Below are 26351 nucleotides of genomic sequence, written 5' to 3' on the forward strand. Positions count from 1 at the left end.
GATGAAAGTGATTCAGCTCATGTCTTTTATATCTTTCCCAGTCCTTCTGACAAGACATTCACATCCATTAGATGATAACTGCTATCTGAAGTTGTTGCCGAATGAACCCTGACACCATCACAAACCACTTCTGTGAGAAAAACAGTGGGTTGTCTAGGATGGCTGTAATGTTATGACGCTGTAATACCCCAGTCAATGGGGGTTTCAGACCATCTAATTATACATCCAAAAATGAACTGGCAGCTTTGCAGTAGCTGAATCAATGAAAATGTAAATACTTACTTTTTTACCATTTTGCAGATATCAATATGAATTTGTATACTTGAATTTGAATGAACTTAAGTAGGATGAATATTGGTCCTTTTTATTTTTAATGTTCCTCCTTCCCCTCCTTTACTTATTTATTTTTGATCATGAAACTAAGCAGGTATTTGAAGTGAGGAAGCCCTGCTATATCAAAGCCCTGCTGTATGAAATGGCCTGGAATTCCTGAAATCTCATGTTATGAGTGTCAGCTCTAAGTTTGTGTGAAGCTTCTATTACAGAGCCTCTGAAAGAAATTCTAAATCACAAAAAAAGCAGTAATGTAAAACTATTTTTATTGAAAATACATCTACAAAGTAATGTTTCTCAATCCACTGCGGGTGCATACCAATGCAGAACCAGTGAGGGATGGGGAAGGGAATCTTTCTATAATACCTGATTTCCATAAGAAACAAAGTTAGTATAAAAAAAGATCACATTCTTTGTGACACAATTCATTTTTCTCAGCTGATGTCATAGAAAGACAGCCATTTACATTGTCTTTGCAATGTATTTCCAAACAAAATCTTAACAGAAAATTAAATTGTTACACCATAAAATCTACAGTTAATGTTTATACACACATTCTGAATACAGTATCTATATAAAAATATCTCTAATTACATATCAAAAGATGCCTGTCTGTATCCTAGATTTGCATTCTGTTAGCAAAAAATCCCCCATATTTGTTTTCTTTCAGTCAGAGATTCATTTAGAGCTTTGTTGGTTTGACTGCTCAATACTCTGTATTAAACCCTGCTCATTTCATTCACTGGAGAGTTCCTGCTTGTATTGTCTGGGTTACTGAGCTGGAGAAGATGGGGCAGAGTTTTCAGTCCTAAAAAACCAATCTTGCCTGGGAAAAGATTTGCCTTCAACCAGCATGCTGACTTTTTCACTACAGTTACTTGTACACTGTATTTATATTTTCTAGTGACAGAAGCAACATATGGAATGGTTTTTGAGTGGCAGCTGGGACATTGCAAGAGAATCCTTCATTCATCAGAATTTTTTTGGTAGGGAGAGGGAGAAAGAAGACAACCAAACATTTTAATAAAAAAGATCACTCAACACTATTGTGCCTGTTGATTAATATTTTTTTTGTTCCCTCAACTGTAACTACTTTATAAAAGTTTCCAGTTTAACCTCTATAATAATAAACAAATTCAAAATACATAATTTATATTTCTAGAAAAGGGCTTCATCAGGGAATAATCTTGAAATGAACAAATAATGCCACAGGATTACAAGTGCATTGTCTCCCTTTTTTCATTCTTTCCTTACATATTCCCTGAAAGAAACCTACAATATTGCGCTTTAAAATCCTTTCTAATTAAAATTTCAACATTTATTATAATATTTACTATTTTGCAATTTATATATTTTTCCTAGTAAAAAGTAAAAAAGCACCCATTAGTTTTACTTTCTAAAGTGTTATTTTTTCTTTTTGAGATGCTACTGATAAACACACAAGGATTTTGAAATTTCATATTGAGATAGGGAGCATTCTTCTTCAGATTGAAAATTGTAAATCCAGCTAATAGCTCTATAACTTATCAGTGGGATGACCAAACATTTGGGAGGTTTCCAATTAGAAAAACCCAGGGATTCAGATTTAGAATCCAGTCCCTTTAGGATTTGAGCATCTCACCCTTCTGCACCTTCTGCAGAAAGCTGGTGCTGCCTTCTATTATTATTATTGCATATTAAGTAGATAATTGGCATACCCAGAGCATGCTATGGGTTTTTTTCCAAAGAGAGATGAAGACACGTTTTCTGTCCCAGAGTCAATACAGCCTAGGGCCTTGCTCCTACGAACACTGACACACATAAATTGTTCAACTGGGTTTTGATGTTGAAATTAAGGGGGCAAATCCAGATTGGAGGTACATACATACATATGTAAATATTTGCAAGTCAGTGGGAGCTGACTAGGCTAAGTTTTTTTCAATATCAGCTGAGGCTAATGTGAAAAACTGTCTAGATAAAGTAACTTTCTTAGAAATATTTCAACTCAGCTGATAAAAGTGCTAATTTGGGGTATTTTTTTCTTTATTTGTGTTTTCCCCCTTTTTATCCTTTTAATTAATGTCTTTCTCTTTATTGTCCTGCTAGTATTTGAACAACAATATAACACTAGAGAAAAAAATCAGATAAAAAACCGAAAATCCTGTTAATTAACTTAGCTGGATGCAGTTATCAAGTTAGAAGTATTGATTGTGTGTTTATAGAAGTTAGGAAATTTGCAACAGGTATTTAAAAAAATAAAACCATTTTCAGGCTCTGTTATCTGTTTTACCTTCCAGCTCAAAAAAAAAAAAAAAAAAAAGTTCACAGGACTGAGTAACATGTGAGTAACATATACGCTGATTTTTGTTTTTATTTGAGAATCTCTCTTTTTTTGTCCTCAGTTAGCACAGGTGTAGCAGGACCAGTGTTGTGGCCTGTTTATTTTTTCTAAGTGGGAAGCCAACATATACTGTGATCACTGCTAATTTGGAATATATTTTCATTAATTCTTTCCAGTGCTAGCATACAGGGAAAAATCAAGGAATAAGTGAACTTGGTGAATTCAAGATATTAATGGCTGGAAAAACTGTGTGTTTTCCACAGTTGTGTTGGACTCATGCTTTCTTTACCCTACATCTTGGTTTCACTATCTAATGGTTTCTCACTCTCATTTTCTTGTGAGATCAGTTGGTATGGTTTCTTCATTTCATTCTCCTCTATCACAGAATTACCCATTTCAGCATCCCTGTTCTTCAGCTCATGCCGTGATAAATGTTCAACAATTCCTGCTCCAATGGAGTCTCCCAAGACATTGGTAGTGGTACGGAGACGATCCCTAAGGAGAAACAGTGAGTCAGCTTTGATTTCACCACTTGTTCAGGGAAGCATGCAGACTAGCTGTTAAAATGGCCTTTAAAAATCTACTAGATGATTCAGCTATTTTATATACATTCATTTATCTGAACTGTTAATGCCATGATTTCTTCTACAGAAATTAACAAATATACTAGGACTTGGAATCACAAAATGTGTTAATACTCTTGGCAGCTTCACAGCAAGAAACAGTTGTGTGATGAGGACAACAAAGGGAGCACACAGCAGATGCTTCTTGGAGGGATTTCTATACACTGGTGGTTTGAGTTTATATCCTCTGAACATGTAAGCCAATGAGAATCTACCTTGTTAGGGTCATTTCTGTCATGACTGTAAACTATAGTCAGTAATTTAGGGTGGAATTGTGCTGAAATAATTCAAATTAAACTACAACAATTCAGCCCTCTTAGCAGGCTCTGCCCAAAAGATGTAGAAGGCAGCTTGATGAGGAGTGACTGGCACTGTTACTTGATAAGCATCCACCTACATAAGGCTGTGGGCATGTGGTTAGATAATCATTTGAAGACATTATGTTCTCATAACAACACAGGCAACTTCTTCCAGGGATCACTTGAGAAGACTGAAGAGTAAAACCCTCTGGAAACTATAACTAATAGGCATTAGATGAAATAGAGGTCGGAGGAAACCTGTCTTGATTTTGCTCCTGGACCTAAGGGATTTCCCCATATACCTACAGGTGTCAGTCTTCTACAGACAGAGGCATGGAAAAACTGAGGGGCAATACATTGTGGTAGCTGGATAAGAGAGTTACACAACTGTTTTTCATTTCTGTGTCCATGGGGTAGACGTATGAACCTTTCCCAGAGTAGATAGTCAGCAGGCCTCCAATGTGAGTCAGATCTGAACCAGCTCTGACCCTAATTAATGGAAAGGTTTTCATTGCCATCCTACAAAAATAGAAGACTAAAGCAATTCTTTGCTGATTTAATTACAGTGTGTCTGAAATTTTTCTTAGTACCCTAAGGATCCAGGTTTCTAAGTAACCCTTTCACGTGCAAGAGGAACCATCATTAAGTAACACCCCTCACCATCTGCTCTAAGAAAATACCTTAATCACAAGAAATAGTGATTCTTTTTAACACTTCCTTCCAACTGCCTTCCACAGCAAAAGAAGTGCACCACTGACTGCGATATTGCCAGAATGTCCCTGGCTATTGCACTTCTAAATATGGTCTAAGCCCTTAGTGACTCCATAAAAATACTTACAAGAACCAGTCCACTGCAATGATAAGAGTGATATCATCTGTAGGCAAACCTACTGATGTAAGCACAATGACCATGGTGACCAGTCCAGCTTGAGGAATGCCTGCAGCCCCAATACTGGCAGCTGTAGCTGTGATGCTGTGCAAAGAGATGGCAAGAGCAATTAATTGACTTCCGTAATAAACTCTCCTTATCATCTGGCAAACATTAAAACCAGGTTTGAAGCAAGAATGCATTTGATTGGTAGTAAATAAAAAGATGAGACCAGCCCCTTATATTAACACTGCATAGCTTCAGGGGAGTGTGGATCTTAATCCAAAATGTTTACACTAAACCTTTATTCAGAACCCTTGAAACACTATTTTGTTAGGTTGTAAATCCCCTACTAGATGCTAAGGGCCAGACAAAAACACAGCTACATGCCCACACCCATTGAACAAACTCACTCCACAAGCTCAAACATGTTAAAAGAAAAGCTGAGGAGGTAATTTTGTCCTGGCAGAGCTAATGCAAGAATTTTTATTCTCTGTCTGTCTCCCTATAACTTCATGCCAGGTGAAGTATCTGTCCTCCAGCAGTTGGCATTCTGCCATCAGAAAAGAGAAAGCTGCCAGAAACCCTGAGTCATACAGTCTAGTAACTTGATAGAAATATGCTTGTTCACACCTGGTTTAGGAAGAATTTGTTTTGTCAGGTGATTTGGCAGGGAGCAGCTCTAGTACTAATGAAGGTGAAACTATTGCCTCGGAATGTGAAAGCAGAGTTTTGCCTTCTCTTGATGAATATTGAATTAAGCTGGCGGTTTTTATGGAGAGAATCACTTCTCCTTGAAAATCTTCTACATTCCCAGTGCATTATATCTGAACTTCCAGTGTTCCTGAGTGATAAATAAGTCTCTCTCTGTCCTACAGTGTCCCTCTCTCCCCTTGCTGACCTTTTTTCTTCTGCACATGTACCCATCACCCTTATCTCTTAAACTGTTTGATTAACATAATGAAATTAATGCAGATCAGTTATCACCGAGTGCTACTCAGTGGGTTGTTTGCTGTTCCATTTCAAGCATGAAGGCTTGTGTGCTTGAAAACATACCTATCTTCTCCACCTCTATCAGCTGGTGTAATAAAAGGTATTACTTGCTCCTTACACAGCTTGCTCTATTTGTATCCTGAGACCATCAGGACTAGGAAAACACTACCTCTCCTAGCTTTAGCACTGTGACACTTTTGTGCTACTGCTTTTTACATGCATTATAAACTACCTGGTATTGATTGTGAGCCTATAGCTCCCAACAGCTGCATGAGTTCTTAAGAAAAAAAATTTAAAAGTCATTAAAAAATGTTCTTGTTAACTTTACTAAGTGCGGTGATAAGTGTGTCATGTTACAGTTTTTTAAAGGTTTACCTAATGGACAATACGTACTGGGGGGGTTCTTTTGTGGAGAAGATGTAAATCATTACAGTTATTCAGCTACTGTAGCAGTTCTTGTTTTTAGCTTTAGACACTCTTGTTTAATCCTGCATATAACAGCAAGAAGGAGTCATTGCAAAGGTGCTTTTATTAGATGTAGGTAATAATGGCTTCTGTACCTGATTGTGATAATCTGCCCAAAGTTCAGATCAAAGTTGTTAACTTGTGCAATGAAAATTGCAGCCAAAGCCTCATATAAAGCAGTTCCATCCATATTAATTGTAGCACCAACTGGTAGTACAAATCTTGTAACTCGTTTGTCCACTCCATTTATTTCTTCTAGACACTTAAATGTAACAGGTAGTGTTGCAGAACTGAAACAAAAAGAAAGAATGTAATACATGATATATATTCTACAAAGAGGGAATGAAAAGTGTCACGCCTTGTAATGACAAGAGACATTATTCTGTCTGTCTTAATTTTTATATGATGTAGCAAAATATTTTTTTTAAAAATGCAAAGGCTGAATTTGAACACTTCTAATGATGGAGTACCTTATAATGCTCTTGGAAACTTTTTCCAATGGTTAATTACTGTTGCGCTCTACGTAGTCCCTAGTCTGAATGTGTCTAACTTCACTATTTTGTTACGAGATTCTTCTGCTAGGCAGACGAATCTATCTAAAAATTCCTGCTTTGCATTTTTTATGTCTTGAAGTTATGATTGAATCATCCCTAAGCATTGTTTTTCTGAAGTGATATAAATTAGGCTATTCAAGCCTTCAGTAAACAGCATGTTTTCTCTTATTTGCTGGTTCCCCTGGAAAGGGCATTTTGATGGATAGTTACATTACTTTACCACTTGTGGGTTAACACCAGCAGGCAGCTAAGCACAACACAGCCACTTGCTTACTTGCCCCCACACCTTGAGTGGGACAGGCAAAGAGGAAAGGAACAGTAAAAGCAAGAAAACACAGGGGTTGAGATTAAAAAAAATTAATAAGTGAAGGATAAGTGGAAGAAGAGAGAAAGAAAACAAAACAAGCGATACTAAAGCAATCACTCACTACCTCCCACACGTAGACCAGTGCCCAGCCAGTTTCTGAGTAAAAGATGGCTAGCCTCCCTACAATCCCATTTTCCCTTTGTATTGCTGAGCATGATGTATGTGGCATGGAATATCTCTTTGGTTAGTTTGGGTCATCTGCCTGGTTGTGTGCCCTCCCAACCTATTGTGCACCCCTCAATCTACTCACTGTGGGGGCAGAGCGAGAAACAGAGAAGGCCTTGACACCGTGCAAATACTGTTCGGCGATAGCTAGAACACCAGTGTGTGATCAGTGTTATTTTGGTCATAAATCTAAAACATGGCACCACACAAGCTGCTACAAAGAAAGTTAACTCTGTCCCAGCCAGGCCCTGTAGACCACTTAATCTTGTTCCCCTGCTGCTACATCCAAATATGGTATGAATGCAAATTTCATTTAAAGACCAACCCAACTGAGCATTTTGGCTTCATATGCTACAGCAGTGCCCATTCAGCCCACATGATGACAAGTTCCTTTCCAGAGACACTGTCTCAGAAGGAAGGGTAAGGTGGCCATTTTATAAGAGCTGCCTGGGCTCTTTGTTCTTAAAAAATGTATACCTGCATCTGATTACACCAAAGTAAAGAGGTTTTTCAAGACCCAGCAATTCAGATTACTCTGTCTCAGTGACCTCTTCATTGCTAACTACTTAAAAGACTTTCATGTCTTTGAGAACTTTACTAATATTGACAAAATAAAATACTACTAAAATGTAAAATAAAGAAGGGCTGTGGATGATTGTACTAGAAAAATCTCTTTGATGACAGTCAATTTTAAATAGCTATTAAATACACTCACAGTATAGTATGCTCTCTTACATCAATCTAGGTTCTTACTGAGAATCTTGAGCAATGCCAAGTGTAATGTCTTACAGAAGCTGGAACGTACCCACCGGAGTTGTAGCTTCATTTTATTTTCTCTTAAACTATATTGACTGCCATTAGTTATATTATCTTCTTTTAAAAATCATTATTAATCAAATTCCCCTTTAGGCATTCCACAAACTTGCAAGGATTGACATCCAAATGTCAAACGTGAAATTAGTAATTGTTCCTCTCTACCCATTAACATACTGTCATAATTTTTCTAAGTCCTCAAGAGCTTTTTCAGTGATACAAAACCTAATTAGATTCCACAGTAATGGTCACAATAGCTTCTCATCCAGATCTTCAAAATAATCCCAAACACCAGAGACTTGAATTTAGTAATATAGAATGTCTGACTTAAAACATTTGTCTTTATGAGACAATTTTAAAATCTATTAAAATGAAAGGTGTTTTATGGAAAGTCATATGGTATAGAAATGTATATTTAATTACAATAATGTTTCACCATAGATGAAAACAAGTTTTTTGTTCATATGTTGCACCTATAACTTCATCAACAAAGAGCAAAAGTGACATTTCTGTTGCAGGTTGTATATCCATCACTGGCTATCAGGCTTTTGAGCACAGAACATCAGCTGCCAATAAGGACTCTCAGCTCTCTCAGAATCCTCTGTGAACTTTCCTGTTGCTGCTCTATTTTGTCATGCATATCCTTTGCCAGCTGCATTCTTTACCAGTAAGCCATTACAAACTACTTAAAAAACTCAACCACCAAGGGTAATCAAGGCCACAAGGGTTCCAGCCATACAGTCTGCATCACCAAACAGATTCATTTCATCTCTGTTCAGGGATTCTTATAGAAAACAGAGTTCAAGTCAATATAATGATAATTATCTCTGTTGGAGAGCAGCAGAACTGAAATAAAGTGCCCAAGTGAATACTTGCATACAGAGTTAACCAATTACATGAGGCAAATTTGTTTCTCAAACCAGTAATATTATAAAAAAAAAATATGGCCTTAAAATATTGTATTATACCTGGAAGATGTTCCCAAAGCTGTGACTAATGCCTGGATTAAGCCTCCAATAAATACCCAAGGGTTCTTACGAGTGATCAGGAAGTAGAGAAGAGGTAGGACAATGACAGCATGAATTAGCAAACCGATGATAACTGTTACAGTATACATGGCAAGCTGACCACCGATCACACCCATATCTTCCATTTCAACAATTTTTCCAGCAATCAAGAAAAGGATTCCAAGTGGAGCATACCTGCAAATAAGAAATCATATCAGTATTGTACCGAACAAAGCAGAAATTCACTCCCCTATCCATACCTTTTGTGTTTATATGCATGCATGAATGTAGGATTTCACTGTTAGGATGACTGTAATTATTCAGAAGCAGCTCAAGGGTTCAACACTTTAACTCTTAACAGTTCAAACCACAGCAGTGAATGTTTCTGATGGGCTCCATTGGATTCAGGATCTGTTAAGGATGTATAGCATGCCTTTCAGACATGTAGGGAGATGAGCTCCCTTTGGAATTCAAGTGTCATTTAAAAGCTAGTTTAGCCAATTCTGTTACAATTCTATCTGTATGAATGAAGGCTCAACTGACATAGCTGTAGACTGTGCCAAGTACCCAGTTCTATTATCTCGCCAGTGCTGTTTCCCATGTTGCTGGGGAACGAACCCAGAGAGAAGGCTGATAATTTCCAATGATTTCAAGCTGCTTCTGGCCATGGCCCATTTTATCCAGTGGGGCACTGGATAAATGCTTTAGTATGAAGCCACCTGTATGACAGAAGTTAGCTGCATTGTGGGGCAGCAGCAAAGGTGGTACGATCTGCTTTTTCCTATCGGTAAGCACAGCTGCAGATGAAGAAAGAGCTAGTGCTGAGCATAAAACTCTAACATAATTCTGCTGCAGCTGGACTTCTGGTGCAGCCTTATTTCTATAAATGTCCACTTGTCTTTTCACACTAAGTTACCACAGAACAAAGTTTATCCAGCATATCTCCACTGCACTTTAAGCCATCAAATCCATGTAGAAATTTCTCAGAAGTAACAATTCTTATCCACTGCTTTATCATCAGAATTTTAGTTACTGGGAAAAATATACTTATTTTTAGTTTTGTATCTAGTACTGCAACATATAGGTGTGTGTTTTTGGATAGGCTTTTGGTGTTGATTTGTTTGTTTGTTTGTTTTCTGTAGTAAAGAAGGCAACAAGACACAATTTCTTTCACAATTAACCTTCTACCTAACAAATAATGAATCTTCATTGCTGAAAAGTCTACATACCTAAAGTTTGAGGGAAAAGTTATTGGTTTTATTTACCTACTGAACACAATAAAGAAAGCAGGAAAATTATGTGTATGTGCAAGTGCAGCTACAATGCAAGGACATATGTATACACACTACACAACTGCAGGAACCAGTTGTGTTGAAACTAGTGAAAATACAGTCTTGCTGCATAGAAATAAGATTATGGGGGAGGTTTGCCAGTTTCCTTTAGTGCAGTTAGATTAGGATGTAAGGAAACTTTGATAGCATATTGTTGTGATTGCTATCTTTATGAAGACATAGAATGTCTATGTATAAGCATAGCAAGTTCTGCCATAGACCCTGATTTTTCTCCTGTCAAAAGCTAAAGACATTGAAAGAGCAGGTATGTTTGGGCAAATTATTGACATTCAGAGTTACAGTTCTTGGGTTCATTTATGAAAAAAGCCACAAGTTAGGTAAGATCTTATTGTTTGACCTCCTGCCAAACAGAATCTTGCTATCCAGTGCCTGATTGTAATGAAAAAATATTGTTAGTAGCTTAAAATGGAATTTATCAAAGAGGCACTTACCACATGATTAGAGCTACCAATCTCATGATAGCTTCATTAAGGCTATCAAAGAAGTCTTTTAACGCCTGACCTTGCTCCTTCATGCTTCCAATCACCAGGCCAAAGCTTATTGAGAAGACCACCAAGCCAAGGGCATTCACTCCATTTACAGAACCTGGAACAGGAACTATTTCCTCTTTCATTTGGATGAGGGTTTCCACTGCTTCTGACACATTGCTTATTATGGAAGCCACTGTGGATGTGTCATTGGATGGAATATCTACTTTAAACATTCTCTTTTCATAGTTAGTTTTGAACTGTTGAAATGAAAATAAAACGAAGATAGGAATTCTGTGAATTATAGCAAACAAAGGTAAAAATCACACATTAAATCATTAATTACTATTGTAGGGCATTTGAATTCTTTGTGTAATATTTGTTGGTAAAATGTACTGTGTCGAAAACCTGACTTTCCTGAATGCAACAAAAATACACATTAACTTCAAGAGCTAAATCTTCACCTTTAGCTTCAGAACTCACTTTCTCATAAATATATCAAAATCAAAGACACAGATTTGTCATGCTCATGAATTTTGTGACAAAACTATGATACTTAGTTTACATTTTTATACATTGTTGTTTTTCCCAGCAACATATTTCCAACTGTCAAATAAATAGGTCTCTTTTGGCTAGTGAAAATATTTTCATGTGCTCTGGAGTTTCCTTACTTCTTCATCTTTTTGAATAAAAAAAATTAGACTGAAAGTAACTTAAATATAACATACCTCTTTTTTCCTTAGCTATGGCAAAGCCATTAGTTTTCTATGCTTCACAGTAATACATCACCACTTTTCTTAATTAAGAAAAGGGGTCTACATTAAATGTTTCCACTATGGAATGGGCAAATAAATTTCAAAATCTCAGTGTGTCCCTAAACATCTACTTTGAAAACCAGTCTTTCACCACCTAATGCTTTTCTAGAGAGAAACGTGCATCACAAATATTTTTGTCTGAGCTCAAAAAGCCCTGCAGCCCTGTCCTGATTAAATTCTGTTGAACACAAAGAAAACTAAATATCACTAATAAAATGTTTCTAATATATCTCAGGATTCTAAATACCCTATTAAAGCCATGGGATGCTGGTGTGAAGGTTATTCAGCAACTTTGGATTTTTATTCCTTTGGGCTTGCAAATAAAAGATAAGTATTAAGTCCGGGAGCTGTAGTATTATTAGTATTATCTGGACAGTGTTGCTCACTCCAAAAGTATTTGAGTGAAATGGAGTACTTATGACTAAGATGGGAAACTTGAATTTCAGTATCTATCTACACTTACCTAATTTTCTGTTATTTTCCACACCTGAATAGTTTTATGCACATTTTTGCTGTATCCCCTGAAGAATTTAAGTCTTTCAGAATTTCAGGTAAAACTTGCTTACAGGAGATTTATAGAAAGTTTCTGAATAAGATGTAGCAGAACAAATTTCCATGGAGGTCAGAATGCTTGAGTTTTAAATGAAATTTGCTAAAATGTTTTAAGATTTGGGCTGTGGTTAGAGGAGACAGCTGAGCTGTTTGAACAGTTGGCTGACACAGAGAAGCCCAGTTCCACTCTCTCACCCACTCACATCCAACCTGTGATAATTTGTCCTCTGTGTCAGGACTAGTTTGATCTCTCAGTAAGCCAGTTCTACTTTTTAAATTGGCAAAAAACTTACCAAGCAAAAAAAGTGGTCATTTGGGGGTAAAGGCTATGGAGATGAATCAGCTCACTGACTGGTGAATGCCAGACAGAGCAAAACACTGAGACTGTAACTACACAGCTGGGGAAGGAGGGATGGGATTGCCTCTTTAAGTGACAGAGAGGTATTAGAGTGGAAATGGAAATTTTCTAGAAGTGCTCACTAACGGGTTTTTAATTCAGTCCTGACAGGAATGATAAAATACTGCCTAGCATTGTACATGAAACACTTCTAATTTTTTTTTTTTAATGTGTATAGTTATGATACTTGTGTTACAAGTATATTTTTACTACTGTTTTTCAGTAGAAAAAAACATAGGTAAAAATTCCTTAATGCAAGTATCTGAAGGGTGTAATTATGTTGGACTTGTGGGTATACAGATTAGACAAACATAAAAAAGCAAGCTGTTTAATGCGGACTGGAATTAAAGCCTAATTTCCTACCAAATTTCTTATTTGTTTCCTATTTTCCCTAGACACACCATAACTGACTGTGCCCTGATTCTCCTCCATTACCCTCAGGTCCTCCTCTCATTCCTACCTATTTGACTAGGTCAAAAGCCGCACGTGAGGCGGCTGTCAGTCGGTGTGATACGTGTGCTGCCTGCCTGGCTGGCTGCTGCCTGTTGGAACAGGCCATGAGCTAAGTCATAAACTGCTTTTCTTTCAGTGCCAGCACAGTCTCACTTTGCCTGAAAATTGCCCCTCTCATGTCAAAATAGGTTGGAATTGACTATTGGGCTCAAAAATTATGGCAGGGGACTGAGAAGAAGTTGAGCATTTACAGGGGAGAATGCACAATCACATGAAGTTTCCTGCCTTTAAAAACCCCAGTTAGAAATCGTTTTAGGTTGTAAAAAGCATATTCCTTCTCCTTTGTGCTGATTCTGGAATTCTGTCCCAGCAGGAAGATGCCTCTAATTCTTTATTAAAGTCTCTTTAGGGGTATAATATGGATTTTAGGACCTCACTTAGCAAAGTCTATTTCCATTTCAGCTACTAGACTGGTACAGGGAGATGTAGATCTTATCTGTTGACTCACCCTGTTGGCCAGACTTAAGTGTTCAGGAATGTTACTAGGGAGGATAGTCTTTCTAGAACCCATTCCAGAGCAATAGAGAAATGGTTTATTTAGAGTGAGATTCAAAATGGGAATCTGAGTGATAGGATTCAGAGCAGCTTTATGTGCTCTGGGACAGTCACTTGAACTAACCTTTCTTTCACTGTTGCTAAATGAGGTTAAGGATAAGTCTTGTGGCTGTAGCTGTCTACTTATGCCCAATGCTGTCTATCAAAAGTCATGAGAAGGCTCCTGGTGAAGCAAAAGAAATTAAGGAAAACCAAATATGGAAAATGTAAAGGAGATACCCACTAAGGAAAAAGTGTAGGTTGAGTTTTATTCTTGTTAGTACTTTTTCAGATGACACTAAAGGCAAAATACAAGATTGTATTTTGTGTGTGGAACGGTGAAAAAGTCAACTGTTTATAGGAAGTGACAGGATGAAAGACCACCTTCAAGATGATAGAAAATGTCAAAGGTTTTGAAATAGATGAGGTAACAGCAAAGTTGACTATTACTGCTCTGCAAAGAAACTGGTGATAGATCATTTTGTGAGCTTTTATGAGATTCCTACTTTCAGGCAGATCTCTGTCTTGGTGGGAATCAAAGTTATCAGCTGTTCATGTAGCCCAAACTGACATTTTAATATCCCACTGTGATTCTGCAGATCCTCGTTCTTTTGCAACATTGAGTAATGGAAGAAACTAGACAAAGAAAAACTGCTCATGTAACAGATTGTAGGCTTAAGGGTCTCAGAAGAGCTGGTTATATTTTACTAGAAGTCCACATACCTACACTGCTCATCTGTGATGGGCTAGAAAACATCACTGAGGTGCTGTCATTTCTGAGGATGTTTGATGCATTTTGTCTCCAGGCAGAGGTATTTTTGCCTGGTAAGATGTTAGATGCAAAATAGTCATAATTTTTCCTTAAGTTCATGTATAGAGAACAAATTAGGAGCAAGGTAGATATTATTTGGAACATGTTAATACTAATAGCTTTCTATGAACAACCTTATATGCAAGTAAAAATGTAAAAATAATGGCATTTCTGGATTTTTTACAAGACACAGTGCTAATGAACAACTTAAAAATGAATTTTAATTAAGTTAGCTCTTTATGAAATAGACAATATAATTACTTTATTGCATAACATAATGAATTAGTTCATACTTTTATTATTATTTTGTTTTCATTAGTGGTACAAGATACCCACAGTCATTTGACTTGAATATATTGCATGACCTTTTAAGAAGCAGCATTATAACACAGCAGTAGCACATTCCAGTGGTTAACTTGCAGAGAAGGTAATTGCATGGGTAACTGCTCTGAAAACTCATAATTTACTGTCAGTACTCTGAGATAGTATAATTAGCAGTGTCTGTGCTAAGTCTGTATGATTATGTAGTTTTTACTGAATGATGACTTTAAAAGCAAGAAGTTTGCTTAAATGCAAGCCTAAAAAAATGAAAAGAAATGAAAATAAGGCAGTGATATCCCATCTTGCTAATTAATTTTTTCTTTCCTTTCCATATGGACCCGTGTGAAAGCATCTAAATTGTCTGCAGAAGAGCTGATGATATAGGTTAAAATATATCTTAACAACCCAAAATTATCATGAGGACTAGACAGCATATATTAGTTAGTATTCATGTCTGGATGTGTGATTAACCCTTCCAGTCCCCTTGATAAGAATGAGTTCAGAAAAGAATTTTTAATTAAATATAGCTCAGAAGAAATTAGATGGGATATTAGAAAAAATTTCCTTACTGAAAGGGTTGTCAGGCATTGGAACAGGCTGCCCATGGAAGTGGTTGAGTCACCATCCATGGAGGTGTTCAAAAAGCGTGTAGACAAGGCGCTTCAGGACATGGTTTAGTGGGCATGGTGGTGTTGGGTTGACGGTTGGACTCAATGATCTTAAAGGTATTTTCCAACCTAAACGATTCTATGATTCTATAAATGCAGTTATCAGATGCACCTTTCTAGTTCTTTAAGCTTCAGCTGGCATCAAATTCCACCTATTCACAACAGAATAACCCTCCCCAAATCATTAAATTGATTCTGTTTCTCTTGATTTCCCAAGTTCACCTGTGTTTCTTTTGTCTTTTGATATATCCCCAGAGCACAGCACAAAGAACAAGCAGTTAAAAAGCAGTATCTGCTTAACAAGGAGACTACTTGTTACTGCTCAGCCCCAGGCTAGATAGCATTTTTGAATTTAGCAAAGAAAGAGAAGTGAAGAGATAATGGCCAGAGCTGAAAGATAAATCCAAAGATTTCTTTAGCTACCCCTGAACTTGGGGTGAATATAGAGGTTTAGAGAAAATTTTGAACAAAGTAATCTAGTTTTAACTAAATGTGGAATATTTATCTAGGTGCAGTCTTTCAGAGTGTACTGTTACTGATAAAAATCACAAAAGCCCCCAAATGATAGTGAAGGTAGCAACATACGTCATATGGAAATAACCAGCATCAGAAAGTATGCTGTTTGGATTAACAATCTGCTGTTTCCAGTGATCCCCATCTGCCACTGATTTAATTCGAGGAGGTCCTGATAGAGTCAGGTTGCCAACAGGACTTTGGTCTTTCACAGGGAGAGAGGGAGTAACTCATGAAGAACAGAGTTAAGCTAAAGCCCAACATTTTCCAGATTGTTCTTAACTTGACCTGCTGGCAAGGGTGGCCCCTTGTCCCTGTAGACTTTCCTGGGGCATGGGCCTGAATGCCACCAGCTAAGACTGAAATGGTTCTGCCAATTCTCGGCTGAAAGGTTTGAATGAAAGGATTTCCTTAGCTTTTCTGTGGGCTCTATTTCTCTCCTGCAGGGACTCCTCCTAGCTTCTGGGATCCACAATGGGGGGGGGGGGGGTTCCTTTTTGGAGGGGAAGGGGCATTTTGTTCCACCTCTCTTCCTGTTTCTGGGGAAGAAAATGTGCAAAGAAAGGAGGAGCAGGAGAAGAAGAAGCAAGAGGAGGCAGCTTTGTTTGCCTCACAGACTTGCTGGGAAAGAAGAACAGGAAAGGCAATCCAAAGAACCATTAGACTGAATGAAGAACAGTAGAAAATTTAGGAAGACCCTTCCTAAATAAGTCCTAAAGTCTCAGTCTTACTTCCTGACTCTTCTTCTTCCAGCAGCAATACTACAAAAACTTTTGCAATTCCACCTAGAAGCCCTCTCCACCTTGGTTACCCTCTTCACACAGCTCCATTTCATCTTGCAGGAGAGCATTTCCACATCCAGAAAACTAACTTTACTTCACTAAAATTAATTATGCAAAGAAAAGTACAATTTTCCATGTCTTGGTTTTACAAAATTTGAGTAATAGTTGTTCTTTTGAGGTTAAAAACTTTGAAAATGATAGTTGGTCCTGTGTGTTAATGGACCTGCTTTGGGAAGTGCTTGCTGTTGATGGGGAAAGTAACAGGATCAAAACTTGCTGTGAGTACTGACACAGTCATTAGACGACCTGTCTGCCGGCCATGGTGAGAAAGGAAAAAAACCTTCCAGTGGGTTCCAATGCAGACCTCTGTCAGGAAAGAAACCTGCCTAAGGGTTCTATAAAACAGAGTGTGAGCGCCTATTAAATCAAAAGATGTGGTCTGAATGTGGAGTGCAAATGCCAGTGATGGTTTCCAGGTGTGCAAAGCTGTGGATCAGTATTAAGGCTTTGAGTGTGGACTACTATAAGTAGTAGTCTGGTTTGTGTTTGGGCCAGCAAACACAGTGTTACAGAACCAGATTAGTGCCAGATGGATCATCCTTTTTCATAAATCTTGTGAGAAACATATGAAAAACCTGATGTAAACTTTTGAAAAGGAAGTTATGGAGTCAGATGTACAAAGTCATCTGGATACCTATGAATCTTACATATACTTGTTCCTCCATAAAATGTTTTTAGTTTAAAAAATCTGCTACAACAAAATAACTTATACTTAAAAAATCTAGGTTTTGCTACCTGATTCAAAAGGTAATAGTATCAGTATGACAGATTTAAAATCCTGGTGCTTCAGTAAGCATAGCTGTTGATGAATGTCAGAAAAAACTTCCATTAAATATTTCCTGGTTTTTGAACCATTTTTTTGAAATCCCTTTAAGCTGTAAAGCACATGAGAAATACAATATACTTAATGTAAACAGAATCTACAGGACATCTTTAATTAAGAACACAAATTTAGGACTGATAGTCACTAAGTCAAGTTTCCTAATGCTGTAGGATACTTTATCGATAAAGAGAATTTTTCAAGCTATATCTTAAAATTGATGAGGTAGTTTGTTCCCATGACTCCTAATTGAAGATTTTTCCAGGACCTTATCTTTTAGGTAATGAATTTTAAAAACCTCACTAATTCCCACTTTAATTCAGTTACAGTGACTTCCATTTCTTCTTGTATAAACATTTTTCTTAATCTTATAAAGGTCTGCTATCACTTTGGTTTTTGTACCTGAATAGTTTTTAAATCAAGTTTCTTTTTGCTTTATACGCTGTGTTCTTTTGATAATCCCAGCAACTCCTCTCTCCATTGTGCTCATTTTGCCTGAATCTTCAAATGAATGTAATGACCCAAATGTACTCTGTATTCCAGACAGTCACATTCCTTTGGCTTTATTTCCTCTCTTAGAGTTATGTCACCTAATATATCCTAGAGCTGAATTAGAGGGGTTTTAATTTTTTTTCTTTCTGATGATGACTTCTCATCTCAAAGCAGAAATTACTGTTGATTTCTAAATGTTTATTTCACATGGGATAAAGAGCTACAAGGAGATAACCAAACATGCCAATGTCTGCAAGAGCCAATTCACTTTGTTGTTGTGACTTTATAGTATTACAGTGTGCCAGGGACATACCACCTTTGGCATTTGTTAGATATCTTGATACGAAGTGCTTGGACTTTCTTGTCATCTGTAAATTTCATTATGTGCATCTTATGGCAATGTCATTTATAAAAATCTGAATTAAGGTATGCCTAGTCTTTCAGCATCTTCCATGGCTATCTCCACAAATTTTACAGTTCTTACAATAATCTTATCCCCTGCTCAACTATTTCACTTCCCTCATATTACAAACTTTGTTTTACAAAGTCCAGAGAGATTAGCTGCATTGCACTTCTGTGGCACAAAAGAAAAAAAAAAAAAAAAAAAAAAAAAAGAAAAGAAAATGAGCAATCTTGTGGAAGAAAGGTGGAAGGTTATTCTGGTACAATCTATGTTTCAGAAACCTGTGTTATTCTTTATCTTTTTTTTTTAATGCATTTTTCATTTTCATGTATTATGAAGTCTTTACTCTTTGCTTCAAGGTACTTCTATCCTTCCGTACAATTGAGATCAAGCTAATGGGTTATTAGCTGCTTAAATCAATTCCAAAATCTTTTTGAAATTGCAATTCGAAAGGCACTATTATTGCTTTCCCCAATTATAGATAATAACTTCCCAACTTGAGTTGGAAAAATACTTGCTGCTAGATCTGTAACATCACGCCCTAATTCTTTCATCATTTTGAGATAAAGATGATATCATTCCCTGACTTTATTACAATAAATTCTTTGAATTTTGTTGCTAGTTTAGAGATAGACTTTTGTCTTTCCATACCGTTCTTCTGCATCACTGTCCTGAGTTCATCATCATCCTTGCTGAAAACAGAGGCATAGCATTTGTTGGTTTTGGACCTGTGTCTAGTTTATCTTTAATCTTGACCAAATCTTTAATCTAGAAAGTCATTGCTTTTTATTGGTCTCTGTTTACATAACTAAAGAAAATGTTACTGTTCCTTTTCAATTCTTCTGCAAGATGTAACTCAGCTGATCTTTGGAAAGTTTCTACTTCATCCTCTTGCTTCTTGACCTCCAGATTTCAGCTTTTTCTAATTGCTACAACAATAACTGGTAAATATTATCAGTTCAAGACTGTCTGTGGGGTCAATATGAAGCAATTAGATTATGGAAATACACGTTATATATTTCACTGAATCTATACTGTCCTCCTTTTAAAAAAGGAATGTAACTAGTTACTATTATTTTCTCCATAGAACAGTTGAGGTTAAGACCAGGCTAATGACAGAGGAATTTGGGAAGCAACATAGAAAGAACATTCCTATGCACTCCTACCATAGGTGACAGGAAGTCCCCTAGTTTGATTTTGTTATTGATGTCCACAAAATTGTTTCCGCTGTTTCGAACCTATGCACATTTCTCACATGACATTCTTGAACATCTTCCAGTCTTTGTTCAGATGGTGTGTATCTCAGTATCTCCCAATTTAACATAACACTGTTTATGAAAAGTAAATTCTGTATTGACTTTAATGAAACTTGCTGTAGACTTACGAATTTGACATTTTGAAAAAGCTTATTTTCTGATTTGCTGTGCCAGGTGTTTTATTCACTTCTCATAGCAAATACTGAGGTAATATGATTGAAAACAAGGCACAGATTTGGTTTGGTTTTTTTGACAGCTGGCAGCACACATAAGATTTGTTTCTGCTGTAAGTACAAGTATATGATATTCCTAAAGAAAATGCTATTACATTTCAATTTCTTACTTTGTTATGTTTTAGTTAGAATAACAAAACATTTTTACCTGTTTAAAGCAAGCTTCCACCAGATTTGGAGGGAACATATTTCTGTGAAAAAGAAGGAAAAAAACATGAGAAGTAATAAGATTCTAGTAATACCTTAAGTAGCGGCACAGCTAATAAAAGAATTGACCACCTAATTTTCAAAGGAATCCTAAGACAAATATGTAATTATGTATAAAGTGAGTAGAGCTTTGCATATAGCATTAGACTGGTTAGCTTTATCAGGACGAAATGTAGTAGGGTTGGATAGATACTGGCAATTGCAATCTCTGTATCCAATATTGCTTATCAGGTCTGGCTATGGAGCAGAATGTTAGCTAAATTATCAAATGAACAAAGCTCTGTGGGTCAGTGCTGACTTTTAATTTTGTATTTATTAATGCTTTCTGAATCCAGATTAATAAAGAAGTTATTAATATTTAATGCATTTGTACTTCTCAAACATTTTTTGCAGTCACATAGCCTAGTACATCATGACAGTTATCACTTAATTTAGAGTCTTGTTGTGATGAAGAAATAAATATTTCTGAAGTCTGAGTATTCTTATATGATTATATATGTGTGTGTATACTTGTTACATATGGGGGTTTGTTTCTTTGCTTTCCAGAATGGTGACATTTCTGAGGGAATTAGAAGCAGCCTAACTGAATAAATCTTGAGGAATCTGAGTGCAAACCTCTTCATGGGTCTTTCTGAAGTCCCCCTTCCTGGCAGCATGACTCTTGGAGGCCTTTCTCCATGTCTCTGGCTTCTCCAAATGGGTTAGTGGAACACAAAATTTTGGTGGCTTTACCTGTGGAAAAGCTCCCGAGTTCAAAACCTCAGCTTCCCTACTCCCTGGAATACATCTGTGACATATTAGCTCTATAAAAGAGGCATTGCAGAGACTCTGAGCAAGGAGAAAACAAGATTTTATATCTGTGCCCCTCTACTTCAAGCATTTTACTTGCCTGTTCCTGGAATTTATTTCCCATCTATACAATTTAACAAGTTGAGTAGATGCACCCAGATTGGCAGCTACAATTCAAAATTAAGATGAATAGCTAAATCAGGGATCCATGTCAAGTGAGAAAATTGTCGGAAGTTGGAAATAAAGGAAAGCAGAGGAATTTAGTAGTAAGGACTGTGCTACAGAAGGAGGGGAAAAGACCCATGCAGATAGCAGAACAGAAATCTTTCTTTTATGCATGAAAGAAAGAACCTTTCTTTGAATATTAAAAGCAGTTTCTTCCATTGCAACAGCTCAATTTGAAAATAAATCCATGTATTCTTTTGTAGCGTTGTAGGGGTTAGAGATATTGGTATCACATAGTTGAAAGAAATTTGGCTAGTTTATGTAGTCACTGTCTAAAATTCTCTACATTTGTTCTCGTATGAATCTAAATATTACTGTCATTTCTATCAGTACAGAAAATGTGCAATATCATAGCCATACCTGATTAAATCAAGAAAGGCATCTGCTGCTGTCACTTGCACAATTTTGCCTTCTCTGTGCATGTTTTCTTTAGTACCTTTCCCAGGGTGGATGATGACCACAATGATTATACCAATCAGTACAGCAATGATCGTAGTACTCATGTAGTAGACTACTGCTCGGACTCCCATCTTCCCTGATGCTTTACTATCCAGGGCAGCAATTCCTAGTAAATTGAAGCACAAGGACATTCACCTCATACAGTTGTGAGTAAAGACTATAAACTCAGCATGATGAGAATGGTTTTGTGGGAAGAGTTTTGATGACCGGTACATTTAAAGCTATGCAAGGTAAGTTGGCCCTCTTTTGCAGCTTGTACTGCCACTGTCTTCCCATCCCACTCCTAATGCTTGTTATTACATAATTTATTACAAGAGTTACTGTGCTTTGTTAACACTTTGTTAAAAAGCAAAGATTATTGTTCTGATGCAGTGTGGCATTCCCTATGTTCCAGTGAGCCAATTCATGGGTTTTGATTAACATAGTCAGCATAGTCTGAAAAATGTGCCTTAGAAATGTGCTGCACCTAATTCGTAATAGTAAGAAAGAAAGCAGAGTACTCTCAAGTAATGTTGATAATGTTTGCTACAATTAATGTGTATGAAGAGTTTTCTTCAATCCCTAATGGAATGACCTCAGTTTACCTCTGTCCCAAGCCATGGGAGTTTAAAACAGATTAAATGCTGTTAACTTGTTTCAGAAAATCTGTACTATTGTATGAATTAGCCTTTAGAGTCTTTTATAAGCTTTGCAAAACTTGCGACATTAATCCTAATTCTTGGCTCGTCTTAATGCATCTGATCTAATGTGAATACTAGGGTGCTTACTATGGCATCTGTTAAAGTGTTTGTTTGTCAAATTGCACCAACAGAACTGCACTGTTTTTTTTAAATGAAGGTGCAGTTCTGCCAGAGAAAGAGCTCTGAATCTCTGAGAAGGAGTGTCTCATAAGGAGCGTCAGAAATAGAAATGCTCTTTCTCTTTCCAAGCAGGTGCAGTTAGCGTTCTTCTCCTTAACATGCCCCTTTACTTCTTCTCCTTAAAATTTCAAGTAGTCAATAACTTCCCCATACTTCATCTGGAGGACTACACCATCTGTCTCAAAACAGTGCTGATGCTTCATGTTGGAATCCAGCTTTCAAAGTGCAGGAATGAGAAAATTGGTCAGGAAAGAATCTCTTTGCTTTACCATCTCCTCTTTTAGCCCCCTATAAAACTGTCTAATTCAGATGTCTGCAGACTGCCCACACATTTATATAGATGCCATCTCTGAACATACAAAATATAATGAAAGTTGACCACCTTCTGCTCTCGCTACCTGTCTCAGAGGAGAAAGCATTTTAAATAAGGCAACAGGACTGCATAAATATCAATAATATAGAAACATAAAACTAGAATCATGACCTGGCAAAACTAAATGTTTTCTCAAATCATTGTAGATATATTGTACTTCTATCTTCTAAAGGAGGAAATATGTGCTACTGGAGTTACAGTGAAAATACTCTAGTCACTGATGTAACTGAGATCAAGGCTGTGTTCCAGGCTCTGATCAAATCTTCAAAGTATAAAACCAATCACATGCTTCATACTTACCCTTTCATTTCAGCTAGCGTTTGCCTGTCCTTTCAGCAGAAGCCATTAGAACCAGTAAGATTTGTACCCACAAAATGAATTGCAAAGGGAGATCACTAGATTTGCACCCTGAATTCCTTGATTTACTTGTGCCATTGTAGTGCAAGAACAAAGTGTTACTGGCACAGCAAGAAACTGAAAATGGAAACCCAACATTTGAAGCACTTGATCCTTCATTTCTCTGCCTGGCTTTTCCATCTGTAAAACTGGATGATAATGCTTGTGGTAAGTTTACATTTAATGTTTTGAAATTCTTTGAGGAAAATGGTAAGTGCTACCAGGTAACAAACATTTTTCTTATCTTTACAAACAGCAAGTAAGCCCTGTAGCCTTATTGCTGGTGGATAGAGGATCGATTACTTTTTTTGAGTCCTCAAAATAATGTGAATGCAAAATAAAGCAAATATAATTGACCAATGCATAAAAATACTGGTAATAATTTTTGGAGAATTTCAGAGCTGCTACTGAGTTGCACAATGTTTATAACAGACAGCATTTGTTAAAAGTTGTATTTTTAAAGTATTAGTATGCAACTTAAAACAAAATATAATTTAAAAAGTGAAAATGCATGCATACTAGTCCAGGCAACTTTATATATTTTAATTGCCGGTTTATGTTCTTACTTGCTCTTTCTAAAGTAGCAGCAAAGGGCTGTGTATTTTTTCATTTTAGCTAAGATCAGCTTTAAACTTGGTTTACATACTGAGCATGAAAAGGTTAACTTACATAGTTTGCTAGGTAGGTTTGGAAATGCACAGATGTTAAATCAGTCAGTTCCCAGTATCCTGCCCTTGCCAGGTAATAGATTCAGCACCAGATGCCAAGCCCTGTCAGTCTGGAGGGTTTGCAGGCATACGTGCTTACTGCTTTAACCAAGCCTGACCTTCCTTTATACTCCACACTTGATACTAGGTTGAGTCTCCTACACTCCAAAAATCACTAGGAGTCAGTGTAGGGCGTATCTTATCACTAAAGATTGCTGCGTTGAAGGATTAGAGCTTGTGATCCTATTTCTTTCTTGGACTGATTCTGGGATTGAGTGGTGAACCATGTGCAAGTGATATGTCAGGAAGCAAGAGTCATGCTCTTTCCTTTATAAGCTGCTTTCCAGCTTGCTTTCCTATTATGCACTCCAGCTGTGACTACATGGCCCCTTACTCTAGTAAGGCCCCCCGTGCTTAGTCTCATTCCTGCTCTTGCTATCGTATAAAGGACTTCTCAGCTTGAAAGTAGGGAACAGCAATTCCTCTCTTGAACTCTAACCACTTATGGCATGTATAGCAGCAAGCATTGAAAGCAGAGGGATGACAGGCTTAAGTATGAACAAAAGCTATATGAGGAGGAAGCAAGTTCTAACCTCAGCGAGCCCTTGCTGGGGAGCTGCAGGGCAGCCTTCCCTCCCCCTGAAGTTAATGGGAAGTCAGGGAACTCACAAGAGGGACACTTGGTACCGTCCAGGGCTGAAACTGCAAAAGCTTCCAGCATACCACCAACAAGAAATTTCTAAAAAAATATTTTAAATCTGTTTTTAAAACACGAGAAAATGAAGGGGGTTGTTTTCTTTACATTTTAAGATGTTGACAAGGTTTCTCAAAGCTGAATGGGACTGTGGGAGGGTCCTTAATGGAGAAGCAATAAAGTTTGCTCCAAAGTTTTCATGTGTCGCAGACCATTGTATCCTCAGTGTGTCCTTTCACAGCCAGCCAGCAAAAATCCCATTGTCCCGCGGGAGATGTATGTGCCCCTTTCATCCTGCTTGCTGCTCTCTCCTCCACATGGCCGCTGGCTCCAGCACCTCTGGCTCCTCTCTTCCTCTACCCTCCCCTTCACCAGGGGGCCTGGGAAACTTTGCTGTGCCACCGGTCCCCATGCACAGGGATGCCTCGGAGTTGTCAAGGCAACCTGGAGCAGAGCGCCTGTAATTTCTCCCAGCGTGTGTGCGCACACAACATGAATGGGAATGATTTTTTAAGTGTTGATGGGCAGGGAGGGAAGGAGGAAAGGAAGACAATAAAGAAGGGGGCAGGCATAAGTCTGTAAAACTGCAAACAAACCCAAGCCCTTACCCCTGTCCTCTCCCTTCACCTACTCTTTCCCTCTCTTCAGAAGTAAGTGAGGAATCAGTCGCACTGCGAGTGAAATAAAGACATGACAAGAAGTTCTCCAGAGTGTCAGGGCAAAAAAGGAAAGCACTAGGTTGTTCTTTAACAAATGTGTTAGAGAAGAAATGAAAATATTTTAGGATGTAGGAAAGTCAGCAAGCAAGTATGTGATTGCAAGAGAAGAAGAAAGAGAGAGAGAAAGGATGGGGGGAAAAGGAGAAAAAAAATCTAGTTGGGGCAACTTATTAAAAATTCTGAGCTGTTAATCTGATAGTTCTGATTGTTCACCTGACTTGATCATGGTTCTGCAAATCAGCATGAACTAACGATGCAGCAACTTTCCTGAATAGTTACAATACTATGACTGGTTTTGTGTCAATTATATTTTTTTATATTGTACTTCTGATTCTAGATTATACAGAATTCTAGAATTACAAATCCAGAGTTGCTGCTATTTTTTTTTTGTTTTCTTGACATTGAAAATAAGCTGTACATAATCTATATGTAATCTTGGGTTATACTAGGGCACACTAGCGCCAAGGGATGGTACTGTACTCCTCAGTAAGATTAAAGGTAAAATATACTAAGTATGTTTTCTTTAGATAACACTTAAGCCAGTAATAGCTTTGGATCTCCTTGTTCAAAAATAAATTCCAATGAATTATTTTGAAAGCCAAAAAGCAGAGCCTATGCTAGAAAGTCCTACAACTTCAGAACACTTTCTCCCTTTAATTATCGCAAATGCATTGACTGATTTTTTTGCAGTACAGTCCAATGTCCTCAAGTCATAAATTATGAGCTATTTGAGTTTAAGTACGTACCTCATTTTCCTGTTACAATACCTAAGAGCTTCTGCCTCTGGGTTTTTTTAGGAAGAAGGAATATACATATTTACATAATTAGACAGAATATGCATATTTACCACAGTGATAACTGGTTGGCAGCTGGTATGACTGAGGCTGTATTTCTGTGTGTAAACTCCTAGTCAGCAAAGCATTCTTGGACTTACATTTGTCCTCAGTGTTAATCGCTAACTAATGTGGTTTGCTGAATCAGGGTCCATAACTGGCAGTTTTTAAATGGGATCTTTCCTTCGCTCAAAGTGAGTAGTATGCCACTGAAGAACTGGGCAAGTAGCAAGGTTCATTTTCTTTTGCTTTTCCTAAAAAACCAACTACTTACCACTGATCCTAGTACCTTC

At 37.3% G+C, this 26351-nt stretch overlaps 1 protein-coding gene across 2 annotated transcripts in view; it reads right to left on the reverse strand.

The window, feature by feature from the left end:
• Positions 1 to 582: 582 nt before the first annotated feature.
• Positions 583 to 26351, reverse strand: part of SLC1A3 (solute carrier family 1 member 3) — a 69878-nt gene continuing 44109 nt past the window's right edge. For both annotated transcript variants that reach the window (XM_030004827.2, XM_030004828.2), the window contains exons 4-10: positions 21378 to 21582; positions 19945 to 19987; positions 10591 to 10886; positions 8769 to 9002; positions 5997 to 6191; positions 4414 to 4548; positions 583 to 3148 (exon numbers count right to left, since the gene is read on the reverse strand). In XM_030004827.2, the coding sequence (XP_029860687.1) occupies positions 2944 to 3148; positions 4414 to 4548; positions 5997 to 6191; positions 8769 to 9002; positions 10591 to 10886; positions 19945 to 19987; positions 21378 to 21582 (1313 nt within the window). In that variant the 3' untranslated portion in view covers positions 583 to 2943. The remainder of the gene's footprint in view (positions 3149 to 4413; positions 4549 to 5996; positions 6192 to 8768; positions 9003 to 10590; positions 10887 to 19944; positions 19988 to 21377; positions 21583 to 26351) is intronic.

Source organism: Aquila chrysaetos, chromosome Z, assembly GCF_900496995.4.
Source record: "Aquila chrysaetos chrysaetos chromosome Z, bAquChr1.4, whole genome shotgun sequence".
NCBI lineage: Eukaryota > Metazoa > Chordata > Aves > Accipitriformes > Accipitridae > Aquila > Aquila chrysaetos.